The sequence below is a fragment of the Nelumbo nucifera genome, chromosome 1, assembly GCF_055504915.1.
Source record: "Nelumbo nucifera cultivar China Antique chromosome 1, China Antique-T2T, whole genome shotgun sequence".
Classification (NCBI taxonomy): Eukaryota; Viridiplantae; Streptophyta; class Magnoliopsida; order Proteales; family Nelumbonaceae; genus Nelumbo; species Nelumbo nucifera.
The window spans coordinates 4,373,816-4,399,754 of record NC_142649.1 but is presented as its reverse complement, the minus strand read 5'-3'; the positions used below and the strand labels follow the sequence as shown (position 1 = coordinate 4,399,754).

Below are 25,939 nucleotides of genomic sequence, written 5' to 3'. Positions count from 1 at the left end.
TGGGCTAGCAATTCAAATGAAGAGAAACTCAAAGGGAGGTAATTGCAAGTACCAAACTTCAGTGGAGGTTTCAGCAACAACCAGAAACTTCAGGTAAGGTTTTACCAATTTACCCTTTTTTAATAATTAAAAAACCACAATAAATAGAGGAGAGAAAAAGAAGCAATAAATGAGGGAGAGATTGTAGGGATGTGGAGGGCAAGGGTGAGAGAAATATCATCTAATAAAGAGCCATCATTTATTAGAATTTCTTTGTTAGAAATATATGAATTGGGGACTTGGGAATGTGTGTGTGTGTAAGAGAGAGAGAGAGAGATGGGGTTATGAGAGCAATGGTTAAGGGGAGGTTTTAGGAGTGGAAGATATTTTAAGATGACTTTTAGGCAAATAATGAAGAAAAATAGGATAAAATAGAATTTTCTTTGATAAAAACCTAAAGGGGGTAGAGATAGAGGAAATAGGGGTGCTGAATTATTGATATGGCATTAAGGAGAGGGCTGGGAAGGGGTAAGAGAGAAAGAAGAGAGGTTTAGACTATGTTTGGTTTGTACAGGTTCCCCTATCTTTCCCTTCCTTTCCCTACTTTTTCCTTCAAACCAAACATAGCCTTATGGAGAGAAGAGAGAGGGGGGAATGAGAGGAGAGGGCTGCTGATGTGGGTCCAAATCGCTTTATAATATAGTATAAGTTTTTTTAATAAATCATACATATATATATATATATATATATATATATCTACATATACATGTATATCAACTTTTCCTATACATAGGCTGATTGATTAACCAAGTTCAATCTTAATACATCATATTTTAATAATATTTTAATATGGACTCGGTTCAGATTGGACAGTTCACACATTTTAGAGGTTTGGATGTAGTAGACATGTTAGGTAAGCACAATGAGTGAGCACATAATAGCTGTGTGACACATTGCCTTCCATTCAAATGTTTTTATTCCATTAGACAGAAATTATTCATTATTTTATTATCCGTCAAAATAATTAAAAATAAGAAACAATGAAAAAGAAAAACGTAAATGGTTCCCAACTCCCAACACGTTTTGGTTTCCTTTTTTCATTGTTTATATTTTTAATTATTTTGACAAAAATAATAAAATAATAGATAATTTTTATCTAATGTTTGGATAGAAAACACATTAACTGGGACATGTATCACACAGCTATTAGGTATTCACTCATTGCTTACCTAACGTTCTTAGTACATCCAGACCCACGTTTTAGGCCCAATTATTAAGATTGGACCTGACACCCCTATTGGATTCCATCTATTCTTATTGCAGATAAAACTTGGTTCAATCAATCTCGGTAGAGATAGCCCACAGGAAATACACCTCCATTCCTTTTGTTTTAAGTGCATGTACCTCTTTCAGTCTCTTGATTTTTCAATTAATTTTAATAGCAATTAAAAATAAAGAAAAAAGGAAAAAACGGTCGGAGCTCCTTCACACATATCCAAGCAATCGAGGTCTATTTGGATATCATCTAAAGAAAGTCAGCTGATCAAATAGTCAGAAATATATATGTAGAAACATGTGCATATAATTAATATATGTAGAAACACGTTATGATGAAAGGGACTCATCTTTGCACATTTCATAAAAGAAAAAGAGAAAAATAAAAAAAAAAAACAAAAAACACATTGACTTTCAATCCACCCAAATCTACTTTGTCATTCCATATTCCAAAATCGACAGTCTATAGAAGTTTCTTATGATCTGATGATTTTTTTTTTTCAAAATAAGTTGCGTTATATTTAAGGCTCCAAATGTATCCGTTTGTCCAAATTAGAATTCAAATATAATTCGGTTAAGAGTGATCCGAGTTTGTTTATAATTGGAGTTGGATCGAATACGGATTCACCAAATATTTTATTTTTTTAAACAAAATTCGTTTGAATGCTATATTTATATTTTTCAAGTTGTTACTAAAATACCTCCTAGTTTTTTTGCATTTATACTAAAATTTACCTTATATAGTTTATTAATTTGCATAATCTTGTTTTATTGAAGGGAAAATCTATGATGCAGAAAAGATATGGTATGAGAAAAGCTTTAACCAATCAAAATCCACTCATGAATTTTGATAAATAACATCTGATTGGTTATCACGTTTACGATTCTAATTGATTGATCAAAAAATTTTCAGATATCATATAGTCGAACACAAATATAAATATGTACAATGCAAATATATACAAATTAAGTAATACAAAATATAAGGTTTTGCATTCTACATATTTATACTTGTACTCTTTCCAAACTGAATCTTAAGAACTGTTTGTATCATCGTCTAGAAATGATCACCCATCTGAACTCAATGAAAAATGTTCAAGGGTATGGGCTCATGGTTGTTATTTGTTTGTTGAGAAAGTATTTCTATCAAAGTATCCTCACTTCATATCAAGGTTTTAGAAAGAAAATTAATCCTGCATCCACACCAGAGTTTTGGTTGGAGAAAATGTAGAGTCCTTGTGATTATATTGAGGCTTCACGTTTCAGGTAAATGTAAAAAACGTATACCAAACTAGAGATGAAGAAGAGACGTCAATCATAGTGATTTACTCCTTCGATTCACATGATCCATGTTTGCAAAGTAACTATAATTGGCTTGCATCCATTAATTAGAACTTTAGCATCATTGTGGCTTCTCATGTTCAGCTTTGTATTAATCTGGTAAGAGAGTTGGTCCGCACTTTACCATGAGCAAGATTGATATTTGTTTTTTATATTCTTTTGTTTAAATTTCTTCAAATGGCCATAAGGATTAAAACCATTATTTACTAAAATGCAAACCATAAGTTTTAGTAAATATATACATGAAATTATAGGGATTGTTTTAGTAGATGATTCTATTTTTAGTTCATTTTGTTTATGATAATACAATATCAAAGTTACTTCTAATTCATCTTAGATTAATAAGTGGAAAAATGAGGGTTTTAATCTTCATGTCCGTTTGGACAAATTTGATGAAAACATGAGAAAATAAAATATGGAAATGCCATTCTTGTCCCTGGTAAAATGTGGACAAACTCTCTTACCACATTAAAAAAAAAGTGAACAAGAGATGGCAAAATGAGGTTAAAATTCTAATTGATGCAAGCCAATTATAGTTTGAAAACATGGATCACCTGAAGGAGAAAATCGCCATGAAAACATGGATCACAAGAGATGTCTATTATTGTTAGACAAAATATGGAGCTTAAATAATAGCACCAACTTAAAACGTGAAACCTCACCAATAAAGGTATTCTCCAACCAAATTCTGTTTGGGGAGGTTTTCTTCTTAAAAGCTTGATATGAAGTACTGTTGCGGGGGAAATCCACGATAACATATTCGAATGGCACTCAAAATGAAAGTAAAACACAGATAAAGAGAAATAAGCACAGAGAATACATAGATTTGTGTGGTTCGGCTTATAGTCTACATCCACGGGTGAAGGAGGAACAGAAATCCACTATGAAGTTGATAATGGAGAAGAAATACAGAATTGTGCTCTCACAGAAAACCCTAAGCCCCAAATACACATAATGTCCCACTTGTTTCTCACAAGACTCAAACTCTATGTACAAGAGAGAAGCGGGTTGCCACAAACTCAGACTCTATGTACCCAAAAAAAATTAATTCGAAGTGTATTCATGAAACGGATCGCCGCAAAGAATTCAAAGCACAAACAATATTAAATATACTTTTAAGGTAAACCAAGAGCCTATATACACCCTTGAACATGTTTCGCTCAGTTTAAATGGTCATGTGACCATTTTCAGATGGAAACCTTTGATGGAAATCAATAGAAGGTGCTTTAGTAAATGGCTCTATTAATAATATATAATATTTTACTGCTTCTCAATTTATCTTATTAATGCCATTCAATATCTTATCGCAACTTGAAATCAATTTGATTTTTCAAGCTCAAATATAAGGCTCCGATTGGAAGGTCTCCAAATCTCCTACCCACAAAGCATTACAGCCGTGCATTGGAATATCTCCCGTGTATAATAGCATACAAGAAAAGGAAATGCTCCCTATTTTCAAATCTGAGCTGATTTGGGAATATGGACAGTGCAAATACATACAAGGTTTTGCAATCTATATATTTCTGTATTTCCCTCCAAACCTAGCCTTGAATCAAATTTGGATCTACCCACATATCTAAGGGAGAAAATCCATTACCCAGTTGCTTGTTGATTTGAACTGCAAGAACAATCAGGACAATTAATTAATGAATTCTGGAATTGACATTGACTTTAGACTTTTGAGACAATAAATTACACCTTGCTGCACTGAGCTTTGAAATCACATTTCTTGTTTGGACAAGTTGGAACGAAGCGTGTTCATGTTGCAAAGTCGTTATTATCTTCACTAAACCCAGAGAACCCGGGAAGGCGGCCAGGGAACTATCTCTATAAATACTTCCCCTTTGCACCAGACTCTCCACACCAATTTTCTTCTTTCGTTAATTCTTTTTCATCTATGGCTACTCACAGAAGGATAGCCTTCATTGTCCTTGTGGCCGGAATTCTGGCCGGGCTTCCGCCGGAAGCTGTAGTGGGTCAGAACTGTGGTTGTGACCCAAACCTCTGCTGTAGCCAATGGGGATATTGTGGTACAGGGTCCGATTACTGTGGTGCTGGATGCCAAGCGGGTCCTTGCGACAGTGGTAGTGGCGGTGTTTCAGTGGCTGACGTCGTGACACAGAGCTTCTTTGACGGGATAATTAATCAGGCAGACTCCGGTTGCGCTGGCAAGAGTTTTTACACCAGGGATGCTTTCCTTAACGCTCTTAATTCCTATCCTAGCTTTGGCCAAGATGGGACCTCCGATGTCTCGAAGCGTGAAATCGCAGCCTTCTTTGCCCATGTCACGCATGAGACTGGACGTAAGTTCTCTATTCAACTCACTCGGTAAATTTATCGAACAGCTCGGAGATTGATTAATAACTAATCAGAAATGAACTGGATTGTGAATTTTATTGCGTGTGACTAACTAGCAGACTATATAGAATGCTTCAGTAACGTGGAGACTTTTCTGTGTGTACAGACTTCTGCTACATAGAAGAGATTGATGGTGCGTCGAAGGATTACTGCGACGAGACGAATACACAGTACCCATGCGTTCCAGGAAAAGGGTATTACGGCCGTGGGCCGATTCAACTATCGTGGAATTACAACTACGGGGCTGCCGGAAACGATATCGGATTCGACGGGCTGAATTATCCGGAGACGGTGGCCAATGACGTCGTGGTGTCTTTCAAGACAGCCTTCTGGTTTTGGATGAACAATGTCCATTCGATTATGACTTCCGGACAAGGGTTCGGCGCAACGATCCGAGCCATCAATGGAATGGAATGTGATGGCGGAAACCCAGATGCTGTTCAGGCTCGCGTTGGGTATTACACAGACTACTGTAATCAATTTGGTGTGTCAACGGGTGACAACCTTTCTTGCTAGAATCACTGTAATTCTCTTCATGAAATAAAAGGATACAATTGACAGAGTTGTATCTGACTATCTGCTGGCTGGTTTTTGTTGTATTAAGAAAAATGAATTAAAAAAAAAAGAAATAAAAGGGTTTCTTCATTCTTGGCCCCCTAATTTTGTTTGGGTAAATTTCGAAAATTTCAATGGGTAAATTACGAAAACCCCCTTACTATTAGAGTGCGTTACTTTTACAACCTAAATTAGCCTAACATATAACTAAAAACTTTAACTACAAAAGAAAATGACTGAATTAGACCAACATATAAGCCTTTCATCACTAGTGCCATGATCGGGTTGGATTTGGGTCGGATTAAGCAATATATATTAATCAAATCTAACTACTTAAGTCTTAAATATGAATCTAATTGGCAATCTAATTGAATTTTAAATTTCATATATATATATATATCATATATTCATATTGATCAAATATTATAGGACTTAGATCAGAGTCGAATTTAATCCTCTTCCTCTTTATATTTTTAAAATATATAAAAAATAAAAATTAATCACTTTTAAATAAAAATATATAATAAATTAATATAAATATGAAATATTGAATTTATTATATACATACATATAATATGATATATAATTATAAATTTTTATGTTTATGTGTAACTATATGAATTTAAATTATATATTTTTATGTTTATATGTAACCATATAAATTTGATATATTAAATTAAATATATATAATGGTCAAACTCAAATTTAATCAAATTGGATGGGGTTAAATTTGCATCTTATTGGATGCAAATTGTAAATCGGATCTTGTAGACAAATCATTCAAGTCTAAGATAATCAGATAAAAAGGACAAATTCGGTATTGGACTTTTGGAGCCCGGCATATTCACCGGCAAAGAGTAGAAAACAAGCCCATTTCTCCTAAAATGTCAAATTAGAAAACTAAGGGCAAATACGTCTATAATGGTAACATAGGCATTTTGAAAAATTTAATAAGTCATATGATGTGCACATGAAAGCCAATGGAGGAACTTTTTCTGATACACTTGTGAGGTATTTGCAACTTGGGCTCAATTTGAAAAGAGTATAAATACAAATATGTACAGTATAAATACATATAAAATAACACAAAATATAACGTTTTACACTTTATATATTTGCATTTGTACTCCTTCCAAACTGAGTCCAAAGAGTACAAATTTAAATATGTAGAGTGCAAAATTTTGTATTTTGTATAATTTTACTTGTATTTATATTGTACATATTTGCATTTGTACTAAGTCTGCAACTTGGGTCGGGTTGGCCTGAATCCAATCTTAACCCAACCCATAAAAGTTGGGTTGGGTTGGGTCGGGTTGATGTTCGAGTTAGGGTTAGGGTTGAAATTTATGAACCCGACTTTACTTCGGATTGGGTTAGGGTTGACCCCTTAGCCAACCCGAGCCAATTCGAACCCAACTCTATAGTACATGTAATATGTAATATATAATATACATTGATTTGTTTAGATGAATGATATTTGTATAGCCCCCACCACATATTATCATGTATTTCTTTTAAAATAATCACTTCACTTAATCCTAATCAGAAAGACTAAAACCTTAATAACATTATTTTATGTTTTTTTGAAAATTTTATTCTTCATCTTCTCTATGTTGTTTGCTGCCCAAGAAAAGTCATAATTCATAATAAACTATAGTCATTTCTAACACTTGTTTTTCTGAATTTTGTACTAAAAGAACAAAAAAAAATGTCAATAAACAAATATTAATAAAATATAAGATTAATATATGTAGTGAAAGTTGAATTAAGATCTAAAATCGATAAATTCTATGAGGTTTTAAGGGATGAGAAGAAGGTTGGGTTGGGTCCAACCCTAATCCGAAATTGACTTCGGATTGAGTTGGGTTAGATTAGGGTTGAAGGAATTTAGTTAGAGTTGGGTTGGTCAGGTTAAATTAGGGTTAGCATTAGGGTTTAGAACTTAGGATAAGACTAGGGTTGGCCTCAACTTAACCTAACCCGGCCCGACGTACAGCCCCATCGTACAGTTGAAGTGAATCTGGGTGAAGGAACGATGCCAAATACACGGGGGATGCTATATGTAGACTAGGCCTGGGATGTAATTTCCCAATTCTGAGGTGAACTGAACATTTATTCAACTTTTAATAGTTGAGGTAGTACAATGACACACCCTCTGGTAGGCTTCTTTTTGATTCTTTTAATCTCGCTTAACAAAACTTGTACATCACGTAACGTGGGTCCTCATTAGTACATTATAAATGAATTGAGTCTGACTATATCAGATTGGATAAGGGCAAGGATTTAAATTCCCCAATCTTTGGGGCATATTGGCTGATGCATATCGTATCTCGGGACCCTTCCAATACGCTCTCATACACAATGTTTCGGTCCCACCAATTTCAGGGGCTAGATGGGCCTTAAATTCACCTTCTTGAACCAGATTGAAAAAAATAATAATAAAAAAAAAGAAGGTAAGTTTTGATACAGGTCAATGTGCCCCTTTCGCATTCTATTGATCGAGGTGATCAAACCATTGATCCGTTCGACTTGAACAACAGTTTTTTACCTTTTTTTTTTTATTTTTTAAATTTGAAACAAACCATCCATTCAAACTAGACTGTCTCAAAATATGGTGGCCAAAGTGGTTCTAATTCCATATCATTTTTAAAACATTGATTTTGTGGACCATAATAGACTAAGATACCTACCAACCAGTCTACAACTTAAAGAATCTACTTACATATTTTGACCATCTAGACTCTTAGAAATTACCAAATGGCACCCAAGTATCTGTAGATCTATTTACCAACACATTATTGGTAAGGTTCATCCAAAGGCATTATATTATTACTATATTGAGATGGAATTCTCTTGATGTGTACCATTGCTAACTCAGAGCTGCAATGGTACAAAGATGACTTATGGTTCAGCTTTCGGTACAAGACTACAAGATGGTAATTCACAAAAATCTTTTCAAAGCTTGTGGCTCCGAAGATTATTTTTATTCTATACCTTGGCACTTCCAAGTGTGCAAATACAAACTGCAGGAAAAAGAAAAACGAAGAATAAAGCAATAAGAGAAAATACTCTTTTACTTTTTATTTTCTATTTTGGCAATTATTCTCTCTTATATCAGGGAACGTTTTTTTTATCATCTCGAAAATGTAACGAGTTTTCCAACCTGAAATGATCGACAATAAATACATTCATATAAACCTCAAAGCAAACCTGGGAAGAAGAATTACTGTAATTCTAGCAAGAGAGATTGTCACCCGGTGACACACCAAATTGATTACAGTAACCTGTGTAAAACCCAATGCGAGACTGAACTTTATCCGAAGCTCCTCCACTACATTCACCGCTATTGATTTTCTTGATCGTCGCCCCAAATCCTTGGCCGGAAGTAATGATTGAATGCACATTTTCCATCCAAAACCAAAGTGCTGCCTTGAAAGACACCACCACGTCAGTCGCCACCGTCTCCGGAGAACCCAAACCATCGAATTTGATGCTCTTTCCGGCACCTCCGTAGTTGTAATTCCAAGATAGCTGAAGTGGTCCGCGGCCGAAGTACTGTTTCCCTGGAGCGCACGGGTACTGCGTGTAGCTCGGGTCGCAGTAGTCCTTTCTGGTTTCTTCTTTCTCGTTTATGAAACAGAAATCTGCAGACGACCCAAAAGATTAAACTTAGGTTACTGAAAACTTCAATTTACTACTAATTAACATGCAAAACTCCCTGAGTTACTCAGTTGAACAGAAAAAGAACAGACAGTGAGAAGAGAAAACTCACATCCAGTCTCATGGGTGGCATGAGCAAAGAAGGCTGCAATTTCACGCTTGGAGTCGTCGGGCGTCCCCGTCTGGCCGAAGCCGGGATACGGAGCAAGGGCGTTGAGGAATGCATCCCGGGTATAGAAATTTTTTCCCTCGCAGTTAGCGGCTGCCTGACCGATTATCCCGTTAAAGAAATCAGGTGTCACAAGATCACCAACCGAAACACCGTTGCTAGTTACCGGAGTACATGGACCCTCTTGGCATCCAGAGCCACAGTAATCGTCGCCTAAGCCACAGTACCCATGCTTGCTGCAGCACTTGTCTGGGGCACAGCCACAGTTCTGACCCACAGTGGATTCCGGCAAAAGTCCGGCTAGAATTGCGGCCACGAGAAAAGTAAGGGCTGTGGTTTTGAGAGTGGCCATGGACGTAAGGAGAATGAAGTAAAAGAAACTGATGAGAAGATGTGTGGTTTTGGGTGGAGCAACACAATCAGGTAAGTGCAGAACTTATAGTTGGAGTTACTTAGTCAATGGTCAATAGTCAATATATAGAGAGACATACTATGTGGAAATTTGTAGAAGAAAGACTCAAATGGAAAAGTGACTTCCGTTGATTCGTTCATCACCATTACTACATTAACATTTCCATTGCTTATTTGACAATTTATATCAACATGGACGTGCCGTCTCCTCTTTCTCCATTGACGTGCCGTGCTCTAGTTGAAGACTCGAGAAAAGTTGGATTTTCTTTTTCTTCTTTTGATCACGGCCTAAATATTTATTGCCTAACAGTCATCATGGCGATAAAATACTTTTGGGTTAATAGTATATAAGGGCAATTTTGAGGATTAATATCAATAAAAGTAATATATTTAAAAAAATTTCAAAAACAGGTTTACTTTTAAAAAATAATATCAATAAAGGACAAAAATACTATTCATCTTCTTCTTGCCATTTGTTCACTAGAGCTGCTGTCTGCCACCGCCCACCACCACCCACCACTGCCGTCTACTGCCGCTTGCCTCTGCCTCCGCCTCCGGCAACGTTGCTGGAGGTGGCCAGAGGCAACAGTGGCGACAACGGTGTTGGTGGTCATTCTTCTACTCGCCGCTGCCGCCACCTCTATCTCCACCCATCTCTGGCAACGTTGCTGGAGGCGGAGAAGGAGGTGGGCGAAAGTGGCGGCATTGGGCAGAGAAACCACCAGCACCATTGTCGCCACCTTTGCCTCCGACCACCTCTAGCAACGTTGCCAGAGGCAAAGGCGGTGGTGGCGGGCGATGGTGGATAGCGGCGGACGACGGCTTTGGTGAACAAATGGCAAGAAAAAGAAGATGAACAGTATTTTTATCCTTTATTGATATTATTTTTAAAAAGTTAACTTATTTTTGAAAATTTTTTAAATATATTATATTGATATTAAACCCCAAAAGTTGCTTTCATATGCTAGAAACCCAATACTTTTCGCCGGTTATCCAAGAAAACAACAAAAAAACAATAATTTTTTTCGTGATTGAAATAAGAAAAAGATTATAGGCCGCGTTTGTTTGAGGTGGAAATTAAATTAAATTGGATAAATTTTATACCCCGATTTGATTTTACATTCATTTGGAAGGACTGTAATTGTACACCATAAATTGGTATAAAACTTCATTTTGATTTCTCTTTACATATACATCAAAATTATTGATGTAAAACCATCGGCTTCTATCATCGAAATAAAACTCCTCTCACCCTGACATTACTCTCCTCCATTCTCCGTCTGCTCCGTTTCAACCACTGTTTTTCACTCTTATCGGTGCCGCTGCGCCTCCGTTGAACATCTAGTACGAGACTCTCTCTCTCTCTCTCTCACTCAGAGATCTCTCTCTCATTCTCTATTCTTCACTCATCAGCCATGCACGAACATTCTCATCTTTGTGTTCATGTTTCCACTCTCTTGTGGCCTTCATTATCTTCTCGTCCATACGAATGTCTAATAAGCTGGACAAGGATTTCCTTCAGGAGGTAATTAACTCATGATTAACTTTGTACCAAATTAATTTATGTTTACTGATGTGGAGAATTGTTAACTCGCACTATTCCTGGATTTGGCAATTGTGTAGAGGATTTTGCATCGTGTCCTAGTGGCGTCCGGTTAAAGTTATTTCAAACCTAAATCCAACCTGCCAGTTGTTTGGAGAAATTCCCTAATGTGCTCTGGTGATTACTCATGTTAAACTGAGAATTTTGGGTCATCGCTAGCAATTGATGACTGTTGAAGACTGGATAAACCGGATTATCAACTTATTTTAGTAGTTTATAGAGGGGACTATTATTCCAGTTTAACGTTTTTGTTGGTCATGTCAAATTAGCTTTGCTGTGTGGTAATCGTTGATGGTGGATATGTGTGAAATTCATTTATTTTTTGTTGATTTTAGATTTCCGGGTTTGATTCCTCTCAATCACTTAGCAACATGTGGCTCCTAATGACACCTCGGTGCTGAATCAACAGTCCAACTCGGTAAGTAAGCTTGGAGCACCTCGCCAAGGCCGATCTCCACCTCGGCGTGGCCGAGTTGGTAGGATCGTAAGATTACGACAACCTGCCCTAGAAGCCGGTTGAGCTGAGAGGATCCAGGGCAACCTACGAAGAAGAGCTCGCTAACTGTCCCCGCTGTTCGCCACCAAATGATCTCTATGACAGGTTCTCTCAAGCGATAGGCTCCCCGAGTAGTTCGCCTTGACTTCACTTGAATGAACCATAACCCCCACGAATATCTCTCAACTAACATCTTAATGTGCCTAAAAATAGGGAAACAACTCCTCAAAGAGCTCAAGACTGTTACTTTGAGCCCCCTGAGTCTAGGGATCTATATAAGGCGTCCAGATCCACCCAGAAAGGTACATGCACTGATACTCTCAAGCTTCCTCACACTCTTAGAGAAACCCTCATACACTTACTGACTTAAGCATCGGAGTGCCCTCCCCGAGTAAAAGATACCCAGACACTCTCATCTCTCTCTGTTGTTTGCAGCACATTTTAGCTCGCACATCTCAGCGTCATCTCGGCTATCCTTTGGTTCAGCTTGGTCAGCCCGGTTGACATCCAATCAGAGTCTAAATCATAGTACATGAGGGAGTGTCTAGACTGTGCGACATCAGGAGCTATCCTTCCCGCTTCTTCCGGGAAGACCTCTTCTCCTTGTCGACTGACATCATGGAAGTCAAGCTCGCCATACCTACGGAAAGAGTAGAATAGTTAACCGAGCTGATAATAGAAGAAACACAAGATGTAGATGCATGTTCCAAAAACTAACCTACCTATACGACTCAATCCAGCCTGCGCGAGCATGTCCTCAGCTAAAACTCTCTCAACTTGGACCTCCTCATAGATAAACTCCTGAAGAGCAGCACACAACTCACCATCTCTACTCTTGGCAATTTTTTGACAGTTACTATACCAGACGGTGTCCAAACCCTAGCCACCGCCCCTAGCTAGAAAGAAGAACCTTTTCTTCCATCCCTTGACCTTGTTTGGAAAATCAACTAACACCTTCCTCCCATTGTGAAAGGGAAGGTAGAAGCAGAAGGGGCTAGAGACCCTCTTCATATGCACCAAGGTAGCAAAAGCCTCAAGGCTCAATGGGAAATTATGATGGTGGAATAAGCTAATTGATGAGGGCAGATTTGGCCCTCCATTGACATCATGACACATGGCATCTCAGAATAACTAGATGACATCCCAGCATCACCTAAGTGACAACTTGCCTTAGCCAAAATTATGGAGTCCCAACTGGCGACCTGCCTCCACTGCCGACCTGGCGACCTTCCTCTGCCGCCGACCTGGTGGAAGTCTACCTGGCGACCTCGTCCATAACTCAAGGAGGCTAGTAGCACCTCATCCATGGCCAACCTGTGGTACCTCATCAGTACCAACCAAAGTGACATCGACATGAGGAGCGACCTCCTTCGAAGGCTTGCCGACCTGATTGAGGTCCAGGTGGTGACTTGCAAGACATGCTCGCCAACCTATTCTACACGTATCTCGTTACTCTCGGGTCTCTCGGAAGTCAGCTCACACCGAATGTTCCGAAGGAAACTGAATAAGGCGCAAAGACCGATCTATGTGCATGACTACCTCTGAGGACTTTGTACCAATTAGGCACGTCTTCCCAGAGATCACAAACGTTGTGTGTGATGTCCGTGCCAAACAATGCCTATATAAAGGCCTTACCTCCAACCTTAGAAGGTACATGCGCAATTTAGTTCTCACAGCTCTCTAGGTCTCTCATATTTAGCTCTCTTAAAAAATCTTTGATTTGCTAACTTTAGCATCGGAGTGCCCACCCCGGGTAAAGCAACTCGGGCACTCTTACACTGTTTCCTTGTAGCTCATCACCATTCAGCTAGGCGTCAGAGACACCTCCTAGCTTGTCACCATTTAGCTAGGTGTCAGAGCCTCCTCCCAGCTTGTCACCATTCAGCTAGGCATTAGAGCCACCTCCCAACTCATCACCATTCAGCTAGGTGTTAGAGCCACCTCCCAACTCGTCACCATTCAGCTAGGCGTCAGAGCCACCTTCTAGGTAGGAACCATTCAGATAGGCATCTGAGTCACCTGCTAGCTAGGAGCTGACAAAAAGCGCATCATCACTGATTAACCCCACCCTAGTCCAGACCATGTTCGGCATGAGCTGACCTAAGGATATGTGGTAATGCCGCAAGACAACGATTATGAAGGGATGAAGGGGAAAACTGAGACCAGCAACCAACGTTTCCTTATATATACATAGCATCTTGGCCATGATCCCAGGGGTAGTAATCGACCCGTGCCTCAATCCAATTGAACTCACTGGGGATCTCATCTCTATGGCACAACTCGACTATCTACTCCCCAGATAGCTCGGTTGGGCCGGAAGAGTTTACCACTTCCCCGACTTCATGCCTCTTCCTCACCAAGGCACCTTCATAGTATACTCTATATGAGCCCTCCCTTGAGGAGTGTTGTGTGATTTATGCATAGTTAATTCAGGCAAGTGTACCTTAGTCAAATGTGTGTATAATGATGAGAAAAGTTTCGCTCCCACAGAGACTAGATCAGTACCAAATCAATTTTAAACTAACCTAAGTTGAACTCGTGAATCAATTGAAGAAAGAAAAAAACTGAAAGAATTAATGCAAATCCAAGAACATAATAAAAACTGAATTGATGGATGAATGCAGCTAGGGTTTAGATTTCATTGAATCAAGGCTACATAATTACCTATTTAATCCAACTCAAGACCAAAATTACCCTAAGGTATATTAAAGTTACTTGCATGTGATGGTGGATTTCCCTAAATTAATTAATAAGCTTTCTCAAGTCATATTAATCCTTTATTAATCCAATTCTACTATCAAATTTATAAGTGGTTGTCGAAAGGAAAAATAAACATTAATTTCTTTGGAAACCTCTAATTGTAGAAGGGGATTTGACTCACTAAGCTTCATTGATTCCCACACATGAGCTAATCATCTTTCGATATCATAGTCTATCATGCAATTTTTATTGCCTAGGGATCTAATTCATAACAATCCTTTGGTCAGTCATGCATGAATCATCAAATCATTAAAAGATTGGCCAATTCTTTTAAAGCATTAAGCATAGCAATAAAAATTCCTCATGCAAATAATAAAGATCTTGAATTAAATTAAACAAATAACTATATAATCTTAAGATCAAAATCCATCTAAACCCTAGCTAAGAGAATTTAGTTAGACATCATTAAATTCAACATATTCAAGAAAATTAAAGGGGAAACACAACAAGAATACATCAAAGAATGAATAGAATAACAAGAAAATTTTAGCCTTTGGAGGTCGAAGACAAGTGCAGCAACTAAGCCTTCCTCCCTCTTGAATTCGGATTCTTCCTCTCCTTCTCTGGTGTGCTAAAATTGCTTCCTCTTCTCTTCTGATGTGCTGAGACTGCTTCCTCTTCTCTTCTCTACTGAATTCTCTTTAAGCATGTGCCCCTTTCCCTTGAATCTATGGTCCTTTTTATAGTGCAGCCTTCCCTCAATTGCTTCTCAATGCAGACTCCTAATTCAACACAAATTAGGTCTCTTAGTCTTTATCTCAGTTGAATTCCTATCTCTTCTGCACTGCCAACTGCTAGACCCGAAACTTGAATCTTGAATTTCACTTGGTTGGAAGTGGAATTAGGTTGAGTGATATACACAAGAGTTGTAGCCCTATCTCTTAGCTTTAATTATCCATTTGAATCACCTCAATCAGAGTTGTAGGCAGAAAGTTACCCAAAATACGAGAACTATATCAAACCAGGAAATTTCCCAATTTTTGTGCATACATATCAAATCCGATTTCAATGGATTCTCTCCTTCATGGCTATATCATGGAGCATCATTTCTGCATGGTTCTTCCTTTATGATTATTTTGATCAATTAAATCGAACTCCTTAAAATTGCGCAATTAAGCTCCAAATCATCTTGCAAGGCAATTTCATCATAATTAATGCAATACCATGCTAATTCCAAAAACATTCTTACCCAAAGTCATCAAGTTAGAGGTATGAAAATATGTACAAATATAGGCTTATCAAGGATCTCGCTTCACCATCCGATCCCTGATCAGATGATCTACCCTCCAACGGACTACCTAACATGGTGAAAACTGGAATAGTCACCGGAAGAATGGAAGACCAGAGATGACAGTGACAAAACTTGAACTAAGAGAAAATGGAGCTCGGCTCGCGGACTAGCTCATCTTGCAGACCTCTTGTATAGGTTCCTTCTAGAAAACTCCAAAGAAGCAATAGTGTGTGTGGGAACCTCAGTGAGGGACCCCATATTTATAACTCGCCAAGAGAGGAAATCAATGGTGCAGATGCAGGCCACAATTGGTAGGGCGCAAAGACTAGGAAATCAATGTTGCAGCCGCGTTGACAATTGGGTTACAGCTTCCCCTTAGTGGGGGACCCCATATTTATAACTCGCCAAGAGAGGAAATCAATGGTGTAGATGCAGGCCACAATTGGTAGGGCGCAAAGACTAGGAAATCAATGTCGCAGCCGTGTTAACAATTGGGTTACAGCTTCCCCTCAATGTTCTCCCGCACGCACGTCAGTTTCCCTCCTTTTTTAGATTTAGAATTTTGAAGGGCACGGTTCAAGAAGCCCCGGGCCGAGCTTGAGCGGGTTAGGCGACCCGCAAAGTGACCGGACCAAACACCCTAATAAGACCTACTCTCTTCACCAGACTAATGCTGACTCGAGAGTGGGGGCAATTGATGAGGGGTAATTTGGTCCTCCCAATCACTTAGCAACACATGGCACCCGATGACACCTCGACGCTGAAGTAGCAGTCCAGCTCAGTAAGTTAGCTTGGAGCACCTCGCCAAGGCCAACCTCCACCTCGGTGTGGCCGAGCTGGTAAGACCGAAAGATTACGGCAACTTGCCCTAGAGGTTGGCTGAGCTGAGAGGATCCAAGGTGACCTGCGAAGAAGAGCTCACTAATCGTCCCCTACTATTCGCCACCAAAGGCGCCAATAACATGACTGTTATAACAACTCCCCGAGTTGTTCGCCTTGACTTCACTTAGACGAACCCCAACCCCCGCGAATATCTCTCAACTGACATCTTAATGCGCCTAAAAATAGGGAAACAACTCCTCAAAGAGCTCAATACTGTTACCTTGATCCCCCTGAGTCCAGGCATCTATATAAGGCGTCCAGATCCACCCAGAAAGGTACACTTATTGATACTCTCAAGCTCCCTCACACTCTTAGAGAAACCTTCATACACTTACTGACTTAAGCATCGGAGTGCCTCCCCGGATAAAAGATACTTGGGCACTCTCATCTCTCTCTATTGTTTGCAACACATTTTAGCTTGCACATCTCGGTGTCATCTCAGTTGTCCTTTGGTTCAACTCGACCAGCCCGTTGACACCCAGTCGGAGTCTAAATCACAGTACACAAGGGAGCGTCTAGATTGCACGACATCAAGAGGAGCAAAGGGTTTGGCTTTGCAAGCTTCTCCACTCCTAATGAAGCAAAGAAGGCATTGGATACACTTAATGGAAAATTGTTTGAAGGGAGGTCTCTCTATGTTACCATGGTTCAATGCAAGGAAAACCATCGTACTTCATCTGCATCCCACCTTCAATTTTCCCAACAACCTTCCGGATTTTTGCCCTCTTCTATCTCTAATTTTGCTCCTAAATTATTTCCAACCCTTCATGGTGTCTCCTAAAAAATGCCAAATCAGCCGATTATGTATCAACAAATTGGTATGAACATGGCTGCTCTATTTCCTCCTAAAGAACAATACTATGGAACAAATCTTCCCACGTTGTTTTAGTGCAAGCAAACACAACAGAGGCAAACCATGGGCCCATCAGTTCTTCATGCTCCATATGATCCTTGTTTGCTTTCTAGCATTCAACCCATTACTACACTACAAGGGATTCAGAAACAACATGCTCCTGCTACTACAAATATCCCTTATGAAGAGTTGAAACATGGGGCGTTTGAGAATTAGAAACAGCACTTGTTTGAGAAAGTGAGGAAGAAAAGCAACTTTCATGTAGAAATAATTTTCGAAGAAAATAGGAAGATAAAAAGTTTGGTTAATGCTATGATCCTTGGAACCACAAACAGAATAGCTGGATGACACCCCGACACCATGTATGTGATGATTTAACTTAGCTGAAATCTGACTGGCAACCTACCTCCGCCGATCCGGTGACCTACCTCCGCCGACTAACTGGAGTCTTAGATGGCAACCTCATTTACAACTTGGACACCTTGATAAGGTGGCTAGGAACACCTTGTCTAGGGCCGACCTGTGGTACCTTGTCGTTACTAGTCCAAGTGACCTCGACACGAGGAGCGACCTCCCTTGAGAACTTGTTGACTCGACTGAGGTGCAGGTGGTGACCTGCGAGAGGTGCTCGCCGACCTCCTCCATGTGTGAATCCCGTCACTCTCGGGTCTTTCGGAAGTCAGCTCCTGCACCGAATGTTTTAGTGGCACAAAGCTTGGTCTATGTGCATCACTACCTCCAAAGACTTCGGCCTGGCCAACCATGACCTCCCGGAGATCTCGGACACCGTGCGTGAAGCCCATGCCAAACAAGGTACATGCGCAATTTAGTTCTTGTAGCTCTCTAGCTCTCTTACTTTTAGCTCTCTCAAAAATCTCCAATTCGCTGACTTAAGCATCGGAGTGCCCACCCTTGGTAAAGAAACTCGAGAACTCTAATATTGTTTCACTACAGGTCTCCCAAAAAAGTACACAACTTTCCGTTATATAGCTCGACATCCGAGCTATCTCCTAGCTCGGATTTACTAAGCTCGGCATCCGAGTCACCTTCCAGCAAGGAATTCTCTTGCTCAGCTTCTGAGTCATCAGCTAGCAGGGAGCTGCCAGATCGCGCATCATCAGTTAGCATTGATAAATAGTGGTTGTAACACTTCTCTTAAATGACAAACTTCCCACTAAAAATAAACTTATTGCAAGGGATTGTAGAGTAGACTCCACATGTGTTCATTGTGGGGAAGGGGAGAATATTGATCACCTATTTGTTAAGTGTGAATCATCGAAACAAATTTGGAATAGGATGGTTGAAGTGTTACCAGTGCCGAGATCCTATGATGTAACTTTAAAGCAGCGGTGGTATAGTTTAGATAACCAGAATTGTTGTTTCAAGGATAAATTCATAAAAGAGAAAATAGCTTGTTTTTACTGGGTCATATGGAAGAACAGGACTGAAAAATGTTTTGGTGGTAAGTCTAGTAATCCCCAAATTATCATCAATAGAGCTTTAAGTTAGTGGAATGAAATTAAAGAAACCACTTCAATTAATGAGTCAGTCTTGGAAGCAAGTTGAATGGCTCAAACCTAAACCTAACTCAGCCAACTACATTAAAATAAACTTTGATGCTACATGTTCTAATAATGGAAATCGTGCCATTGGATGCATTGCTAGGAACCATCGGGGTAAAGTTATTGAAACCAAGGCCCTTAGGATTGGATCAATGATGATTAACCTTGCTGAAGCGTGGGCGGCATGGGAAGCTATAAACATAGCGAGCAACTACAGGAAGCAACAGATCAACATCGAAGGAGATTCAAAGATTGTCATAGACTATCTCAATGGTAGAGTCACTCCTCCATGGAGATTGGAATGTGATGAGGGGTAATTTGGTCCTCCCAATCATATAGTGACACGTGGCTTTTGGATGACACCTCGATGCCAAGTCGGTGAGCTAGCTCAATAAAATTATCTTGGAGCATCTCACTCAGGCTGACCTCTACCTTGGTGAGACCGAACTAGCTGACCCCATAGGATTACGATGAGCTGTCCTAGGAGTAGGTCGAGCTATACGAACTTAAGGTGACCTACTAAGGAGAGCTCCCTAACCACCCCAATAGTTTCACCTCGGTAAGGCTGAGCTGGTAGACCCGTAAGATTATGACGACCTGTTCTAGGAGCCGCCGGAGCTGAGAGGACCTAAGGCAACCTATGAGGAAGAGGTTGCTAACCGTCCTCAACAGTTTGCTACCAAAGGCATTCATAGCGCGACCATTAGAACGGCTCACCGTGTTGCATGCCTCAACTTTACTTAGCAGGTCGCCTCAACTTACATGGCATCCGATAATCAAAAACCACACTTGTTTGCGAAAGTGAGGAAGAAAAGCAACTTCCGTGTAGAAATAATTTTCAAAGAAAAAAGGAAGATAAAAAGTTTAGTTAATGCTATGATCCTTGGAACCACAAACAGAATAGTTGGACGACACCCTGGCACCACGTAGGCAATGATTTGCCTTAGTTGAAATCCGACTTGGCAACCTACTTCCACCGACCCGGTGACCTACCTCTACCGACTACTGGAGTCCTAGCTGGCGACTTCATTTACAACTTGGGCACCTCGATAAGGCGGCTTGGAACACCTTGTCTTGGGCCAATCTGTGGCACCTCGTTTTTACTTGTCCAAGTGACCTCGGTGCAAGGAACGACCTCTCATGAGGACTTGTCGACTCGACTAAGGTCCAGGTGGTGACCTATGAGACATGCTCGCCGACCTCCTTCGTGTGTGAATCCCGTCACTCCTAGGTCTTTTGGAATTCAGCTCCTGCACCGAATGTTTCAGAGGCACAAAACCTACTCTACATGCGCCAGTACCTCTGAAGACTTCGGCCCGGCCAGCCACGACTCCCGAAAATCTCAAACACCGTGCATGAAGCCCATGCCAAATAAGGTACATGCGCAATTTAGTTCTTGTAGCACTCTTGCTCTCTTACTTTTAGCTCTCTTAAAAATCTCCAATTCGCTGACTTAAGCATCAGAGTGCCCACCCTGGGTAAAGAAATTCGGGAACTCTAATATTGATTCATTGCAGGTCTCCTAGAAAATTACACAGCTCTCTGTCATATAGCTCGACATCCAAGCTATCTCCTGGCTCGACCTTACTAAACTCGGCATCCGAGTCACCTTCCAGCAAGGAATTCTCCATCTTGGGATTTGAGTCATCAGCTAGCAGGGAGCTGCCAAATTGCGCATCATCAGTTAGCATTGATAAATAGTGGTTGTAACACTTCTCTTAAATGACAAACTTCACCCTAAAAATAAACTTATTGCAAGGGATTATAGAATAGACTCCGCATGTGTTCATTGTTGGGAAGGGGAGAATATTGATCACCTATTTGTTAAGTGTGAATCATCGAAACAAATTTGGAATCCTATGATGTAACTTTAAAGCAGTGGTGGTCTAGTTTAGGTAACCAGAATTGTTGTTTCAAGGATAAATTCATAAAGGAGATTTAAAGATTGTCATAAACTGTCTCAATGGTAGAGTCACTCCTCCATGGAGACTGGAATGTGATGAGGGGTAATTTGGTCCTCCCAATCGTATAGCGATACGTGGCTTTTGGATGACACCTCGATGCCAAGTCAGTGAGCTAGCTCAGTAAAATTAGCTTGGAGCATCTCACCCATGCCGATCTCTACCTTGGCGAGACCGAACTAGCTGACCCCGTAGGATTACGGCGAGCTGTCCTAGGAGTCGATTGATTTGTAGGGACTTAAGGCGACCTGCTAAGGAGAGCTTGCTAACCACCCCCTACAGTTCCACATCGGCAAGGCTGAGCTAGAAGACCCGTAAGATTGCGACGACTTGTTCTCAGAGCCGGCCGAGCTGAGAGGACCTAAGGTGACCTACAAGGAAGAACTTGCTAATCGTCCCCAGCAGTTCGCTACCAAAGGCATTGATAGCACGACCGTTAGAACGGGTCATCATGTTGCGCGCCTCAACTTTACTTGGACAGACCGTAACCCCCATGAGGATCTCACAATTGACACATTAATGTGCTAGAAAAGATGGAAATGGCTCCTCAAAGTGCTCTAGCCCATTTTCAAGGAAACCCTTAGCACTAAGGCTTATAAAAGGCACTTATTTCCTGAGAGAAGGTATGCATGATTACAAGCTCTCAAGCTCTCTCACTTTCTAAAATACTTTCAAAACACTCTCTGGCTTAAGCATCAGAGTGCCCTCCCCGGGTAAACACACCCAGGCACTCTAACTCTATCTCTCTTGTAGAACAAATCAACTCAGCCATATCCAGCTTGGTTGATATTGTTCTCATACAGGTCTCTCAGAAAATTACATAGCTCTTTGTTATATAGCTTGGACATCTCCATCTCGGCCCCACGCAGCTCAGCCTAGACAAGGGAACCATCCAAATTAGCTTCTGAGTCATCAGCTAGCAAGGAAGCTGCCAGATCACGCATCATCAATTGGCACACCCTGTGGGATCATGCTACAAAAGCTAAGTTCTCTATTACTGTCTTTAAAAGTTAAGAAATGGCCTCTTCAAGATGTTAGCAAACCAATAACAACAAGAATGGCCAGATGCCCACTATTACCATTGGCCAAATCGACATCCCCTTATGCCCAACTAGAGAATGTGAATGCGCCTCTCCCTACGGTCAAGCCCATAGTGGCTCTAGCAACGGTTGATGCACGCCAGTTCTATGATCTGGTACGGTGTGTACAAGGGATAAGTGACCAACTTAAGTCCTAGGAAAGCAAATTTGCCTCTACAGTGGTGGGGGGTGGGTGGGGGCAACAACAATAGCAGCAACAACAAGTACCTCTTCAACAGGTGCCTCATCAGCATGAACCTCGACATAATCTATAGGTCCCCCTTTAGCAGGTACCTCGACAGAACGCCAAGTAGATCTAGGTCTCCAACAGAGCATTTGGGCACGGCGACAACCAGCATTGTGTCAACGATGCGGCCCACAACAACCAATTCCCTATGGAAAGCCAAGCTACGACTCCCATTGGGACAGGCGCCACCAGCTCGTCTGAGGGATCTAAGAAGAGGCGCAAGAGACGTGCACACCACGTTGGGAAGAAAAGCCAGCTCGCTCCAGCAGGGAGCATAATTCAGAAGGAGGACAGTAAGGCAACAAGCAGGGTGGATGCCCTATTTGAACAACCGCACCTGACTCGGGAATCTTGCTGGCGTCGAAAATTCTCCAAGCTCCAATGCTAAAGAACTTCAGGGTGCTTGCTGAGACAAGGTATCCAAACATAGAGAAGCTCGCCATCGCACAGGTGCTAGCAGCCTGAAAACAAGGTCCTACTTCCAGGCCCATACCATCGTAGTCCTGACTGATTGACCTCTGAGGTAGATTCTATAAAAGCCCGAGTCTCGGGGAGACTACAAAGTGGGCAATAGAGCTCAGCAAATACGATAACCGTTATGAGCCGTGACTAGTGATAAAAGCGCATGTTCTGGTAGACTTTATTGTCGAGTGCACCTTCGGTTCACCGACCCCTGAAGTGACCGAGCTCGTAAACCTGTCGGAGGCTTCAACATAAATGCTATATGGGCTGAACTGCTCTTTGCAGTTCATTGGATGATCTCCCTTGGGCTTTATATATGGGTTTTACAGTTATTTAATTGATTGGATCAATTTTGGATTTCATGCATGTGATGTATGGATGTGTGATGTGCTACGTTCATGGGCCATAAGCACTTGGCCCATGTTAATTCGATAGTGGCTCTTTCGCCCATGTTAATTCAGGGTGTCCTTAAGATCATTGGATGATCTCCCTGCGTGGTGGGCCCCACACTAGTTTCCTCCCCAAGAGAAACCGTGCGGAACCCTAGTCGTTTAGGGCCGATCTAAAATTGGCTTTATGAAAGTTAGTGGGAGCCACTTTGGTTTGACCTAAATTAAACTAGGGCATAATTATTCGTTCCCTCCTAAAAATATAAGTGCATGTGATAGGGAGATTCATATGCTGAAACTCTCTAAAGGCCTTCCATCATTAGTATGAAGGTTGATTGTATTGGTGGGTGGAGATGCACCATAAAATTGGGCTATCTGTCTGCTAATGCATTTGGTTGGATTGCTTCATAGGATGATAGGGGCGTCATAGACCGATGTGGGAGGGGCCTATCCTAAAATGGAAGACTCTCTCACGGTATCTTGGCGTTCACGAACATGATGGGTGAGCACTTACTGGATAGAAAGGTTTAACCTAAAATGGCTATGAACCTTGTCTAGTAAAGGCCAAAGGGAAAGCTCATAAGATGAGTGGATAAGATCCTTCACAGAAAGTGGTGGGGTTTTGCAGTTGAAACAATTGGCTCCATGCACCCCTTGTGGTTTTCCATATTTCCAAAGACAACTGTCATCGTCACTGAGATTGGAGGGAATCTCGGAGATTCCCAAAATGAAAATGGAACATAGATTAAAAACCCTTTCTATGTGATGACATGAATCAATTAGGTTGTAGACTTACAAATTTTCCTTGCCTTTACCAGAAATGGAAAACGGAAACTTCACCAAACTGTTGGATGATAACAAACTCAAGGACCCTAATTATGCTGTCTGGTTCCGAAACCTTATGCTAGTTCTGACGTCCGAGAAATTGGACAAAATTGCTAAGAACCCTGCTCTGGATTGTCCGGGTGACAAAGCTTATGATGCCCGAAGAAGAGAGTATCAAGAATGGGAAGAGAAAAACTTTCGTGCCCGGTGTTATATTATAGCCTCTTTGGACAATCTGATAAAGCGACAATTCGATAAGATCAAAGTGTCCAAGGATATATTGGATGGTTTGAAGACAATGTATGAAGAACAGAACCGTTCTACTTGACAAACAGACCGGCCACTAGAAGAGGAATTGTCCTCAATATTTGGAGACTAAGAAGCAAGGCAATTTCAAATCTTTTATCATAGAGACCAATTTATTGGTCACTTCTACTTCTTGGTGTATTGACTCTGGGGCTTCAACTCATGCGTGTAACTCACTATAGGGGTTTAAAATAAGCAAAAGACTAAGTGATAGAGAAGTGACGATCTACTTGGGGACTTCTATAACAGTTGCAGCTACAGTCATAGGAACTATAGAACTAGTTTTCAGAGAAGGAACAATTGTACTTAAAGATTGTCTTTTCATACCTAATTTAAGAAGAAATTTGATTTCTGTCTCAAAATTGTGCATGGATGGTTATTCTATCTTATTCAATAATGTGATTACTATTAAACAGAATAACAAATTCCTCACATACGGAGAACTTGAGAACGATCTGTATGCTCTCCATCCTTCTTTGGAAACAAACATTACTGAAACTACGTCAGATATAATCCCCAAGAAGAGGACTCGTGATACAGACGTCAGATATAATCCCCAAGAAGAGGACTTGTGGCATTACCAACTTGGCCACATTAATATAGATCGTATCACAAGGTTGGTAAAGGATGGTCATTTGGATTTTCTAACTGTAGAAGATCTTCTAACCTGTGAACTTTTTCTTCAGGGTAAGTTGATGAAGCGACCATTTACCGGTAAGCCTGAAAGATATACAGGCACACTTAACCTGATACATACTGATGTATGTGGCCCCCTGAATGTTAGGACACGTAACCAGCACGTTTCTTTCATAACATTTACTGATGATTACTCACAGTATGGTTATGTGTACCTAATGAGACATAAGTCTGAATCTTTTGAAAAGTTCAAAGAATTCAGACAAGAAGTCGAGAAACAGTTTGGCAGAGAAATTGAGACCCTTCGATCAGATCGAGGTGGCGAGTATCTCTCCGACGAATTTAGGGACTACTTAAAGGAAAATGGGATTGTATCACAACTGGCTCCTCCTGCTACACCGCAATTAAACAATGTGTTAAAGAGGAGAAATCAGACTCTATCACTTCTCATCCACTCAGAGTTACCCACATCCTTTTGGGGTTTCGCATTAGAGACTACAATTTATGTGTTGAACCGGGTTCCAACTAAATCCTTTCCAAAAACTCCATATGAGTAATGGACCGGTAAGAAACCAAGTGTGAGACACTTGAAAATTTGGGGTTGTCCGACACATGTTAAAAGAACTAGTGCTGACAAATTGGAATCTAAGACCAGCCGTTACCTATTTGTAAGTTACCCCAAAGGCTCTGTAGGTTACTTATTCTATGATCCAAAAGAGGAAAAGGTGTTTTGCAGTTGAAATGCCCACTTCCTAGAAGAAGATTACATCCTAGATAATCATCATCAAGAAGTTGCTCTTGATGAGGAGAGCCCAGGGGTAGTGGGAGATGTCCCACCAGCTCTAGAAAAAATAACCAACCTATAAGATCTACTCGGGTTTCCATGCCTCCATTTCATT

The 25,939-nt window shown here is 40.6% G+C and overlaps 2 protein-coding genes across 2 annotated transcripts; one reads left to right on the top strand and one right to left on the bottom strand.

Annotated features, from left to right (window-relative positions):
- The first annotated feature begins 4,348 nt into the window (after positions 1 to 4,348).
- LOC104605246 (endochitinase PR4-like) lies at positions 4,349 to 5,608 on the top strand. The gene is made up of 2 exons (XM_010269931.3): positions 4,349 to 4,898; positions 5,060 to 5,608. The coding sequence occupies exons 1-2, from the start codon at positions 4,493 to 4,495 to the stop codon at positions 5,467 to 5,469; spliced, it is 816 nt and encodes a 271-aa protein (XP_010268233.1). The 5' UTR covers positions 4,349 to 4,492; the 3' UTR covers positions 5,470 to 5,608.
- A 2,840-nt stretch (positions 5,609 to 8,448) lies between these two features.
- Positions 8,449 to 9,897, bottom strand: LOC104605247 (endochitinase PR4-like). Its single transcript, XM_010269932.3, has 2 exons — positions 9,281 to 9,897; positions 8,449 to 9,152 (listed from the first exon to the last, which is right to left on the bottom strand). Exons 1-2 carry the CDS (start codon positions 9,687 to 9,689, stop codon positions 8,743 to 8,745), a joined length of 819 nt encoding a protein of 272 aa, XP_010268234.1. The 5' UTR covers positions 9,690 to 9,897; the 3' UTR covers positions 8,449 to 8,742.
- Positions 9,898 to 25,939: the final 16,042 nt, after the last annotated feature.